Source organism: Trachurus japonicus, chromosome 6, assembly GCF_045865225.1.
Source record: "Trachurus japonicus isolate A0001 chromosome 6, Traja_1.0".
NCBI classification, from domain to species: Eukaryota; Metazoa; Chordata; class Actinopteri; order Carangiformes; family Carangidae; genus Trachurus; species Trachurus japonicus.
In genome coordinates this window covers 28,104,226-28,117,394 of record NC_140912.1, presented here as the reverse complement: position 1 = coordinate 28,117,394, position 13,169 = coordinate 28,104,226, and the positions used below count along the sequence as shown (strand labels likewise).

The following is a 13,169-nucleotide window of genomic DNA, read 5'->3' as shown; positions in this document are numbered from 1 at the left end:
TTTTTATTACTTCAATTACTTCATGTAACAATGTCAGGTGCTGTATACCCGTTTTGTATGTTGTTGTTTTTTCTATTTTTTGTAAAAAAAAATAAAAAAAAAAAGTTTTAAAAAGTTTATAAAAGTTCAAATACGTACATATTCAAAAAGGATCAAATGTGTTTGATGTGTCATTGTGTTTGAGTGAGCACCTCTCCTCCTGCTCCTCCTCTGAGTGGCCGACTCCAGCTCTGTGCAGTAACAGACTGTGAATGGCCCAACTGGCAGCTTCCTGAGGATTCACACAAGTCACAGGCTTTCACCACCGGGGGGTTACACGAGGTTAAATATTTTTCCGTGGCTCTGACGCTGGGAAGTGACTTGGACTGACCTGAACTGCTGGCTCGGCAGCGTGGAGCTCCAGCGCCACACAGCAGGCCTCCATCCAGCCCAGGCCCATGTCCTCCACCTCCTCTTTACCCCTGTTCTCCTCCTCCTCTCCTTCCTCCAGACCCTGCTCCGCCACCGCCTTGCTTTGCACGATGGTTGCAGCTGACGGGGGTAAATCAAATCAAATCGAATCAATCGGCATTCTTTCTGTATGTAAAGAGGATCTTTTTGAAGATAACGCTGCTATTTCTCGACGTTGAGGTCAACTCATTGTTCTCCATAACTAATCCATCTATGAGGACATAAATAAATAAATGTGTTATATATAGTATAGTGTGTGTGTGTGTGTGTGTGTGTGTGTGTGTGTGTGTGTGTTGAGTGTGTGTCCTCACTGAGGTCAGCCAGGCAGGACAGAGCGGCTGCTTGCAGCACGGCGTTGTTGGGGAAAGTCTGACAGGCCCTCACCGCGACCCTCTGGACGCCGTTCAGCACCAGGATGTTGTAGTAACTCTCTACGAGACGACACAAACAGATGCCTCTACTGATTCAATATCAATCTTAAAGGGATAGTTCAACATTTTGGCAAATTGGCCCATTGCCATAATCCCTATAGTTTTAGGAGTAGGTTCATTAACTTTAATTGTCGGTGCAAGCTATTTTTAGAACGGAGGCTCATGGGATTTCTTGGTTTCCCTCATCAAACTCATCAAATACACAATCCAACAACTCAAAAACGCTCTGGTGGACAAGTTGTGACCTGCACATTCACCACGCTATGAGATAATAACAGAACGTTATGAGACAGAGTTGTTTTAGAGGTAAATTCATGCAAAACAGCTGATGCCATCGGGGGGCAGTTCTTCAGCAAGCAATCTCTGCATTCTGCATCTGGCTATGACTATAGGGATTATGGCAATAGGCCAATTTGCCAAAATGTTGAACTATCTCTTTAATCTGTCAACCGTCAATAAAACACATTAGCCTCTTCTAAGTGAGTGAAATCCAAACACTGCTGTGTGGACAGTGATAACACTGTTTGATTTCACAAACAGTGTTATCACTGTCATGGTAGCGACTGTCAACAAGTGAGATGATACACCGGAGTTAATTATTGACAGACTCAGCATCATGAGTGGAGAACATCAAGTGCTTTACAAAATCAAAATGACAAGCACTATAAAAATCAATAATAACAGGAACAAAGAAGACAAGAAAACACAACAAAGACAGAATAATTGAATAAATAAATACATGCAGCAAAATAAATAAAACAGAAAATAAAAAAGTAGAAATTAAAGTAAAGGAATTAAAAGAAATACACTAAGAAGGTAAAAATGCCTTTCTGTTATACAAGTCCCTTCTTCCCAGTATGTAATGTAATAAATGTCAGTTATTGTGTTATACTGCAGGAGGCATGGGGGCGGCTAAGATGTTACATGGATGTTACGATCGGGGTCTGACCTGAAGTAAACCTCCTGAAGAGGCAGCAGGCCGTCTCCTGCAGCTCCTCCACCTCGGGGAAAGCGTCCATGGCAGCGATGATGATGCTGTAGCATCGGGCGCCTCCTGACATCAGCACCTCCACGTTGCTGACTGTGGGGGAAAAAAAAAAAAAGGTTGTAAATTCAAAGTATGAACAACATTTTTTTGTGTTTCTGGTTGGGATTTAATTAAATTCTAGTCTGCAATCGAAGGACAGATGATACATAAATATAAATTTGTATATATAGAGTCCAGATAGTATGAGTAATGTGATAAGAGCTGATTAACAGAGACAAAGATAAGGATCTTTTCAGCTGTCAAAAAAAAAAAAAAGAATCAGCGAAGGAAATGAAGCAGGAGGTCAGAAAAAGTCCTTCATAAAGACAGAGAGTGTTATCTCCAAACAGGCTGGAATCCCCCATGACCGAGACAAATCACACATCTGTGAAGATTAATGTGGAAAAAAATGTTCATGACTGAAACTCCTCCACTTTTGTCCTCTGCACTTTTTTCCCTCCTTTTCTTCGTGTTCAGGTCAACGATCCACACAGGAATCATCCAGATAATTAGAATTTCAGAGAAAAGCAACGTCTCAGTTGGTTCTTCTTTATTTATTGATGTATTTATTTATTTTTATCTTTGTGCTGTTATTTTTCTTCGTAAGTCAGCTGGTGGCTTTTTAAGAGATAATGGATGATATAACGTTGCGTTACTGTGCTTAACTTTTCAAACTGATAAATAACCTCATATAATCTAATCGGAACAGAATTTCTGAGCCTCCTCTCTGATTGGCTGACTGTTTTCTGGATGATGAAAAATAAAAAATCTTTCGGAGATTTCAGGGAAACACTCAGGGAAACGAAATCCTGCGAGGGCAGACGGTGTGTCCAGGTGGGCGGGGCTTGAAGCACGGCTAAAAGCTGTGTTGTTATGACATCACAAAGTAACAGGAAGTCCTCACGGCTGGTTTTAAGGCTCAGTTTCTGAATACAGACTGTGTGCATTTGTCTGTAGACTTAACACTTTAATACTTTTACAGTATTAATATAGAACCTAGATCTGCTTTATAATCACACTACACATAGACATCTATGTTTATACTGTATGGGACCTTTGAGATTAATTCAGTGGCATTTGATTTTATGAAACAGACCGTAATTGTGTGTGAATAAAACTTCAAAATAAAAATGATAACATCTTAAACAAGCAACAACCTCCCACTTTGACAGCACCCTTTCTGACGACGTCAGAAAAATTAAATTCTAGTAATACCAGGATTTGCAGAGGTTGTCTGATAATCACATTTGCTGTTCCAAAACAATTTAAAATAAAGTTTTAATGGAAATGTTGGAGGACTCAATTATCTGTTGCGTAACTACTATGTATTTAGAAAGCAAATACAAAGAGTATTCGCTGTCCTCCTCCCCACGGGGGGAATTTCCACTAAGATTTGACGATTTTTCCAGCAAAAAACAGTATCTCTTACTCTGCAGGAGCACAACGCCAAAAGTGTTTACTGTCATCTAATCTAATTTACATCAAAACGTCACGGTGACATCATAGTGAGACTGGGCTAGAAATAGACTGGGAGAAATAAGGAAAGGCTGGAAATAGACTGTGTGAAAAAAGATGAAGACAAGGATGTTGATTAATGTGCTTCTTTAGGATCTCTGTGTACGACTGAGAGTCCTGTGCCATAACAACACATCAATCATGACATTAGTGGAGTGACCACAACAGCACACATTCCTGTTCCTCTCCACATGGACACATCCACTTAATCTATACATTAATCTATGATCAAGTCGTAAAAAAAGGTTAGTGCTCCAGTTCTTTTCTTGCCCTCATGAGCCCTGTTGAGGTGTAATGAGGTCGTTACCCGGGCGAGCCAGGGGCAGCAGCACTTTCATGGCCTGAAGCAGCAGCTCCGAGCTGTCGGGGAACTTCTGCAGAGCCGCCAAGACCGCGAGGTGGTCCTGGTTCTCCACAAACTCCATGAGGTGGTCATCGCTCACTGGAAACACACACACACACAGGGAATATATTCACCTACTGACATAAAAAAAAATGCTGAGATCTTCATTCAGCAAGTTTCATTTTAGTTTCAGTTCCGTCTGATGATCTTATTGTGCTGTTTGTTTGTTTTATTGTATTGTGAGCATTACTGAAAATGTCGTATCTGTTTGTTTTATATGACTGTAATTCGTGTTTCTCACTTGGGATGATAAAATGAATCTTTATCTGATCTGAATCACACCTGCAGGCTGTGAAGGGAAGATATCACAGGCCTTTCCTTCCTGTTGTCGTCACAACACTGCACTCAGAAGACCACACACACACACCATGTGCAATAATCCAGCTATTTTTGCTAAATCTAAATATTATATAAAGTCTCAGTGTTTGATAGAGACATTTGCAGCTTTGTTTTTCTGTCCCGTCCACTTTACTGCTGTGACACTGCACATTCCCCCACTGTGGGACTAATAAAGGACAATCTTATAATAAAGGGCGAGCTTATCTTATCTCTTATCTCATGCTAAGGAGCCGCCCCCAGAACAAAGTGAGAGCGAAGCTTTACTCTACATAATGAGCCTCACAGGACAGACTGTTAGGCTACCATATATAGTATATTTAGCAGAGTAAAGTCGGATGAGTAATGTGTGGATTCAATGATGTCACCTTCACTGAAATACATTACATAGCGTCATGTTCTGCTCTGATGATACACCTGTGGTTGAATACGCAGACAAAGACTCTGCATGTTCGCTTGCTCACTAGTTAAACACCGGCTACTGCCTACTGACCTTGTTTCTATATATTGGTATTACATTATCTGTTTATCTTGAACATATGGGTCTAAATTAAAGGGATAGTTCAACATTTTGGCAAATTGGCCCATTGCCATAATCCCTATAGTCATAGCAGTAGGTTTGTTACCTTTATCTGTCAGTGCAAGCTATTTTTAGAACGGTGGAGCAGAGCCGTGAGCTGCTCAGAGCTACGCTACGGAGGCTAATGGGATTTCTTGGTTTCCCTCATCAAACTCATCAAATACACAATCCAACAACTCCAAAACGCTCTGGTGGACAAGTTGTGACCTGCACATTCACCACGCTATGAGATAATAACGGAACGTTACCAGACAGAGTTGTTTTAGAGGTAAATTCATGCAAAACCACTGATGCATGTTGCCTTCAGGGACAGTTTTTCAGCAAGCAGTCTCTGTATTTACCTCTAAAACAACTCCGTCCCATAACATTCTGTTAGCGTGGTGATTGTGCAGGTCACAACTTGTCCACCAGAGCGTTTTGGAGTTGTGGGATTGTGTATTTGATGAGTTTGATGAGGGAAACCAAGAAATCCCATGAGCCTCCGTAGCATAGCTCTGAGCAGCTCACGGCTCTGCTCCGCAGTTCTAAAAATAGCTTGCACCGACAATTAAAGGTAACAAACCTACTGCTATGGCTATAGGGATTATGGCAATGGGCCAATTTGCCAAAATGTTGAACTATCCCTTTAAGTGTTATATCTTATTTTGATGATATATAAAAAGGTTTTGGTGTGTGTCTGCCCACCGCTCTCCAGTAGGAACTGCAGAGCTGCACAGCCTTGGAGCTGCACTTCTTCGCTGGCAGGAAACGTCTTCATGGCGTGCACCACCAGGCTGAACACATCCTCCTCCTCCTCCAGCACCAGCAGAGGAATCAAGTCTGCAATAAAAACAGCTTCAATAAAAAACACTTCTTCTATATGGCAATCGGTGATCAATTCCTCCCATCCAACAAGTTTCAACATACGGGTCACAAATGAATCAATAATTTTTAAAGCACAATACATAACCAAACTATTTTGTCACCTATACTGTAGATTAACTATAATGTTATCTACATACTTTCACTTTCACAATTTGCCATGTGATAAGTCAGAAATATTTGGACCCAGCTGCAGATATGAGGTTACCTTTTTTTTCAAGATTATGTAAATATTTTCCCGGCAGCATAACCGCTGACTGTTTTACTAATCAAAATCAACAATATGACGCCATCCCCCCTTCCGGCTTTCTCAGAATCATCAAATCGTTATGATGAATCGTGAAATATAGGTCATTACACATAAGATGGGGAATAAGCAGAACCAAAGGGGTTGATTAAGGAACAAAGATGGCATGTTGCTCTAGGAATTCACTATAAAAATCGGCTGAAGGAGGCTCTCACAGGGGAAACCCCACACAGCAGATGCATTACATACTGCTAAATATACAGAATTACAGTCGGATAAACACATCTGTGTTGTGTGTCTGTGATGTTTTATACACAGTTTTTCTTTTCTTTAATTGCAATATTACTTTTGATCGTTCTAAAAAATCACTCCAATGACGTCACTGCAGTGTAACATACAGTAAACCTTTCTGTGAGCTTGTTATACGGATCAACTTTCCCCCCGTGAGACGTAGAATCTCCATTAAAACGCACAAACTGTGGCCTGGGTCACGGGGAAGGGGAGCGAATCGACTCTCTGCTTTCTAGTGCGTAACAGCGTGCAGCCCGAGTCATCGCCCCCGTGTGTTGTAACGTGTCCCCTGCGTATCCGCGTGTACCTGATGTGAGCAGCAGCGCCAGAGCGCGGAGTCCCACCATGGTGACCCTGCAGTCGGCCCGGTACTGAGACAGCACCCGCAGGATCTGCCTGGAAAACACAGAGGAAGAGGAAGAAAAACTAAAACCTGGGCTGTGGCCAAGACAGTAGGATCCATTCTACTGTCTCTTTCTGTGCAAAAGCTACTATTAACGCTTAAAGGGATAGTTCAACATTTTGGCAAATTGGCCCATTGCCATAATCGCTATAGTTTTGGCAGTAGGTTTGTTACCTTTATTTGTCGGTGCAAGGTATTTTTAGAACGGCGGAGCAGAGCCGTGAGCTGTTCAGAGCTACGCTACGGAGGCTAATAGGATTTCTTGGTTTCCCTCATCAAACTCATCAAAAACACAATCCAACAACTCCAAAACGCTCTGGTGGACAAGTTGTGACCTGCACATTCACCACACTATGAGATAATAACAGAACGTTACGAGACAGAGTTGTTTTAGAGGTAAATTCATGCAAAACCGCTGATGCGCGTTCCCGTCGGGGGCAGTTTTTCAGCAAGCAGTCTCTGCATTTGCCTCTAAAACAACTCTGTCTCATAATGTTCTGTTATCTCATAGCATGGTGAATGTGCAGGTCACAACTTGTCCACCAGAGCATTTTGGAGTTGTTGGATTGTGTATTTGATGAGTTTGATGAGGGAAACCAAGAAATCCCATGAGCCTCCGTAGCGTAGCTCTGAGTAGCTCGCTGCTCTGCTCCGCCGTTCGAAAAATAGCTTGCACCGACAATTAAAGGTAACAAACCTACTGCTATGACTATAGGGAATGGGCCAATTTGCCAAAATGTTCAACTATCCCTTCAACCAAACATCTTAATTCCTTTGAACTATATTGTGATTTAGAGCCCTGTCATTAGAGAAGTGTAAATCAAGAACTAGATAAAAGTGAGATGGCACTATAAAGGAACTGAAAGGGCCACTTGGAAATAAGATCCAAAAGTAAAACTGACATTGCGTGACACCATAATATATGATGCAAAACTGGTTTCTTACAATACACAGGAAGTGAAAGCATAAAAGATCCAAAAAAAAACTAAAAATATTTATCTAGAACTTGGTCATCTGAGAGATAAAAATCTGTTGACCAGAAGGGCGAAAAAAATGACTCCAAGTCAACTGCATATCTGCATATCACCAGAGAGCAGGGGAAAAAAGGCATGCACAGCTCATGTGGAAGTAATCTGAAAACCCATGCTACTAATGAACATATGAGTGCAACTTCAACATATTGATGTCCACTCCACATAAAGCTCTGGTGGATATTCAGAGAAATTTCATCCATAGAACATAAATGAACTAAATAAAAAGCAGATTTTTTATTACCGTAAGCTTTGTTTTTTTTTAATGAAGAGAAAATCTTAACATCTCATACCTTAGGGCAAAATGTACGACTGTGTATGAAGATACTGTGTGTGTCTTTGTCTGACAATGATGTACAGAGTTACATAAATATGTGCTCACTGGACAAACTTCATGGCTTCTTCTAAACATGAATCTTATGTAACCTGGACGACCACACTGCTGCGATTGACATGTAATTCCATGACACATTGTGTGAGAAGAAAATATGAATTCATTAAAGGTCCTATATGCTATTAAGATCAATTCCCATGTGATCTTCTTTGATTATGAAGCAGGAATAGGTTCTACATTAATCCTGTGAAACAAAGTATTAAAGCCTGAGTCCACACAGCTTAAAGCCTTGAAAAGAGTGGTCAGGTCATTCAACATTTACACGATTTATTTAGCATAATATAATTCATTATTATTATTATTATTATTATTTATTTATTTTTACTTATTCCTATATCTTTATCATTTTAGTTTTGTTGTTTACCGGTATATCTATCTGTACACATGTATAGGTATGGGTATATCTGAATATATATCTTATGATTTATTGTTGTAAGTAACATTGACTCACTTGTACCTTTCTATATTTTTCAGTAAAAATTAAATAAAAAGTTCATCACAAAAACAAAAAAACATTTACAAGATTTGATTTCCCTTGTTGCTACATGTTGCTGCTAAAGCTCCAGAAAGAGGAGATGTAAAACTTGACTGAGATAGTTTTTGGTCTTTTAAGCCTTTAACTATATCACCTTATTGATATCAAAACTTCAGTTTAAAAAAAAAAAAGTAGTTCAGTTACTTACTGGTGCACTGCCAGTACCTCCCACTCCTTGGCGGCCTGCAGCGGCTGAGTCAGCTGGTCCAGCGTACCAGGGCATATTTCAATCAGCCGACACAGCAGTGACCAGCCAACCTGTGGCAACAATCACATCATCACACACTCTCCTTCAAGGCTAGGTCCTGTCACCATGGATATAATTATTATATTCATCATCAGAAAACATAACCTGTGGTGAAATACTGTTTTATCGATTTATTTATTTATTCATATGGCCATATCCATCGGCGTGCACAGACTTTTTGAAGGGCACAAACAGCGTGTTCTCGCCACAGAAGGCGGCACTTTTGCATGTGTTTTGGCTCCTAAGAGGACACTTTTGCACGTGTTTTTCAACAATTGGGCGACGACCCCCCCTGCCTCCCCTCTGTGCACACCACTGGCCATATCTATCTATCTATTTTTATTCTTCTGGAAGGTTTTATGTTGTGTGAATGGTTGAAAACTTGAACTGTAGAAATTGAATTGCCCTTTGAGGATAAATCAAGTTTTTTTTTTTGTATTTGTATCTGTATATAAATAAGTCATAACTTCCATGATAAATTAAGGAAAAAATGTTTATACATCAATAAAAATGCAAATCATTCTCATTCTCATTCTCTATGCACTAATTTTATGAACTGTCTGTTGTCTTGTTGTTGAATGATGATGTTTATTGTGCAGCTGAGAAACTGAATTTCCCTCGGGGTAAATAAAGTATCTATCTATCTATCTATCTATCTATCTATCTATCTATCTATCTATCTATCTATCTATCTATCTATCTATCTATCTATCTATCTATCTATCTATCTATCTATCTATCTATCTATCTATCTATCTATCTATCTATCTATCTATCCGAATCCTAATGATCTGAATGTGGAGAAAACTCAATAAAAATGTAGTACAGTTTGGACAAAGTCCCTCATTTGTGCACTTTACGAGACAAAGACAAGCGTGGGAACAGAGTTCAGTTCACGTTTAACCTTGGAACGACTCTGTTATGACTGAACCTGTACACGGGTCTCTCAGTTTGTGCCGTCTTGCCCTCTGACACCTCTCTTTAGTTCTTTCTCCCTCTCTTTCTCTGGTCTGATAAGCTGAGCAGTCACGAGATGCCATAAACACGCTGGATCAGGCATGGGCCTGTCAGCTGTGAGCCACTGTATCTACACAGAGCACAAACTGTCCGAGCATGATGGTGATGCTGTTGTTGTTCACACTCACACGTCCCTGAGCCTGGATGAAGGTGGGAAACATCTGGAAAACTAACATGAAGTGTTACGTGGAGTTTGTTATCTCGGTTTAGCTGGATAAACTTGAAAACAGTCTATGTTGTTGTGAGAGAAAAACTCACTACAGACGCACAGGGAGAAAATAAAGTGCACAACTGTGAGGTCTCGCGTGTCTCTGACGACGTGTGGTATCACTCACCTGCTGGACTCCTCTGCTGCTGATGTAGGACGACAGCATCACCATGAGAGGGGCGTGGACGTCTTTGTCTTCGAACAGTTCAGCTGCTGCAACAAACAAAAAAACCAACACAACAACAACAACACCAACAACAACAGATGAGAAGACGTGATGTCACAGGTTCAGTTTGAACTCTTCACACTCATTTCTATTTTTGCGGGACGCCTTGGAAAACAGTCTAGAAATAACAAGGAGCCATTATGAGGCCGCAAGTGTCGGTGTCTTTGTTCCTCTGCAAAACACTGTGAAGACTCAGAGAGGTGCTCCGTCAACACACTGACAAGTAGACAAAGAGATGAAATTATGTCTGTGCAGTCATAGAAGCTGCATTCAAATACAGATATATCACAATATAAGAAATACTCTATTGAAAGCAGGCCCACATGTTGATCTATCAAATACTGTCTCAATAAAACCATCACAATTGAGAAGATAAAGATATTAAGCATTATCATAAAGGACAGATGGAAACAACAAATCTTGACTATTGACCTGGGTGTCAGAAATATTTTCTATTTTAGCTCAATTATGTTCCTGTAAGTTGACTAATCAATATATTAACTAATCATTCTCAGTCCTGCTTTCTCGCCTCCAACTAAATAAAAAGGTATTTTCAGCAATAACGTGCACTTTAGTACAAAACATAAACTTTGTTCTATAGGTTCAGGGTGCATCTAACCAGATGTTTTAAAGGTTACATTACCCAAACCAAACTACAGCAATGCATCATTTTCACTTTGAGTCGTATCTTTATAGTACATGACTGGCAACTACAATTATGAGTTGAATGTTGAGCTCAGCTGTAAAAGCAAAAGTACAGACAGTATAAAACTGAAGACAAAATTTAGACAGTGGAAACCCCCCTAAGACATATTTAAACTCCTTTCTAATCTGTGGACCAGGAACCAAAACTGGCAACAACTAATTTCAGAGTGCTCTTACTGTACAGCTGCTCATCTGGATGTATCCTGCACTTACAGCGTAGTAACATAACAAAGGACTGTAAGTTTTTATCCTGTATCTTTTCAGCTCAACTCCGACACTGAAGACAAAGACTGAAGGTCTACTGTATCTGATACAACAAGACTCACAATAGTTTCCTTTCCTAGTGAATCTATACATTCTCACCCACTCATACACAATCAATTCACACTTATAGGCTACATACTCATGATTTTATTTTGATTATTTTTGTTATACTAAGACAGTTGTATTGCTTTCCTTTTTTGTTGCTTTTGTTATTGAATTGTTCTTGATTCTTTGCATATTTTTGGGAAGGTATGATTGTATACTACGCTCCTATAGGGTTTTTAACCTCTCCCACATACTTACTGTTCTTGTTTCATTTCTGTTTTTGTAATTGTCCTTGATTTTTAATGGTGCAAATAAATAAACGTTACTACTTTAGTTGAAGTGAAGGATCTGCCAACTTTTCCCTCTATGTCTGTACAACACAGGGCTCCAGACTGCCCCAAAATGGGGGCCTTTTGCCCCTATTTGAGACAGTGCAAGTAAATTTTTCATTTACTTGCACATGTGAATTTTCTGTTTGTTTTGTTTTTTTAAACTCTGGTGAAATGTGGAAGGGGACGACTCAAAGAATCTGGTGCAGTAAGGTGGCAGGTCAATACAGTGGCATGCAAAAGTTTGTGATACCTTGGTCAAAGTTATCTGAGAGCTCAAGTCTCCTGGGTTTAACATTATTTTGCAGGATGCTGCTTTGTTTCCTGTTATCACTCTAAAACTGTAGAAAACTAAAATAATACACCGATATTGCTTAAAATGTTTTGCGGAAGAGTGTTTCATGTTTAACTGTATGCCTTTTGGCGATCATTTAATGTTCCACTTGGTTAACTGTTCACATTAACATTAACAGAATTTTTAACCAGAGGTGCCAGACCTTTGCATGCCACTGTGTGTGTGATCATGAATGAACAGGAAATGTGAATATTTGCTTTGCAGGTCTTTTTACAGTGTGCGCCCCTAAATGTTCTGATTGTGCTCCTACAATTTTAAGTTAGGGGTCACTTCACTTTATGAGCAGCAGCAGCATGAGGATGCGGATGATGATGCACATGCATGCGGGAGGGAACAATGTGTTTTTCCTACCATGGTCTGTGTGCGCCAGGAAAAGCAGATCCTGGATGATTTGGATCAGGGTGCTGAGCTGTCTGTCCTCCTGCGGGGTCCTCAGCCTCACCAGCAGCCTCCTCAGCCTCTCCTCCAGCTCCTCCTTGTTAACCATGGTCTTTGAAATACTGTTTTCCAGTGGATGACTTGACCTGCATTTAGGTCAATCAGTGCTGTCCCTCCCAAGTTACCGACTAATGGCAGCAGCAGCAGCAGCAGCAGCAGCAGCAACAAGAGCAGCAGCAGCGGCGGGGAAGACACAGTAAAGTGCTACTAAAACCACGAATCATTACATCACATTAGTAAAAGTTGTGTTACACAATGTGACATAAGCTACAGCAAAGCTAAGTTGCTGTCACCCACTGATTGAGGAAGCTGTCAATGTCGCGCAGTTTCGGTTCCGACATTGACATCACGGCTCCAGCGTAACGTAACTTTCTCCCAGCTCAGGGAAAAACATGCTGCTGCTCTTTGCTTTGTCGACTCATCGGACACTTTCTGTTGTTTTCTGTGGGGAAGTCCGGGTGGTTTCTTCCTGGCTGCCAGGCGTGGTGTTCCTCCTTCCCCCCGGCCTCGATGTCACATCACATCATATGACTCCGGTCAGAAAAACTTCCCGTTTGGTGAGGAGGAAGAAGCTGGAAATAGACAGCGTGCGGCGAGTGCGAGCGGCGGCGGTTAAGCGAAGCTCCACTACACGCGACGACATCGCCGAATGCCGCGTCGCTCACATTGAAATTACATTGGGTCGCGCCGTTAGGTATCCCAGCATGCTTAGCGCAGCGAAGTAATCGCCTTCGCGGCCCAATGTAATCTCAATGTGAGCGACGCGGCACTCGGCGTTAACCGCCGCCGAGGGGAGCGACACAGAGTGATTTTTTTTTGTTTTGTTTGTTT

The 13,169-nt window shown here is 40.9% G+C and overlaps 1 protein-coding gene across 2 annotated transcripts in view; it reads right to left on the bottom strand.

The window, feature by feature from the left end:
- The window catches only part of lrrk2 (leucine-rich repeat kinase 2), a 46,746-nt gene extending 33,793 nt beyond the window's left edge, over window positions 1-12,953 (bottom strand). The window contains exons 1-10 of one of the 2 annotated variants that reach the window (XM_085780120.1): window positions 12,252-12,953; window positions 10,104-10,189; window positions 8,653-8,762; window positions 6,449-6,537; window positions 5,427-5,561; window positions 3,731-3,865; window positions 1,831-1,962; window positions 762-881; window positions 371-531; window positions 192-271 (exon numbers count right to left, since the gene is read on the bottom strand). In XM_085780120.1, the coding sequence (XP_085636246.1) occupies window positions 192-271; window positions 371-531; window positions 762-881; window positions 1,831-1,962; window positions 3,731-3,865; window positions 5,427-5,561; window positions 6,449-6,537; window positions 8,653-8,762; window positions 10,104-10,189; window positions 12,252-12,387 (1,184 nt within the window). In that variant the 5' untranslated portion in view covers window positions 12,388-12,953. The remainder of the gene's footprint in view (window positions 1-191; window positions 272-370; window positions 532-761; window positions 882-1,830; window positions 1,963-3,730; window positions 3,866-5,426; window positions 5,562-6,448; window positions 6,538-8,652; window positions 8,763-10,103; window positions 10,190-12,251) is intronic. The other variant, XM_085780121.1, reaches the window with a different exon arrangement.
- Window positions 12,954-13,169: the final 216 nt, after the last annotated feature.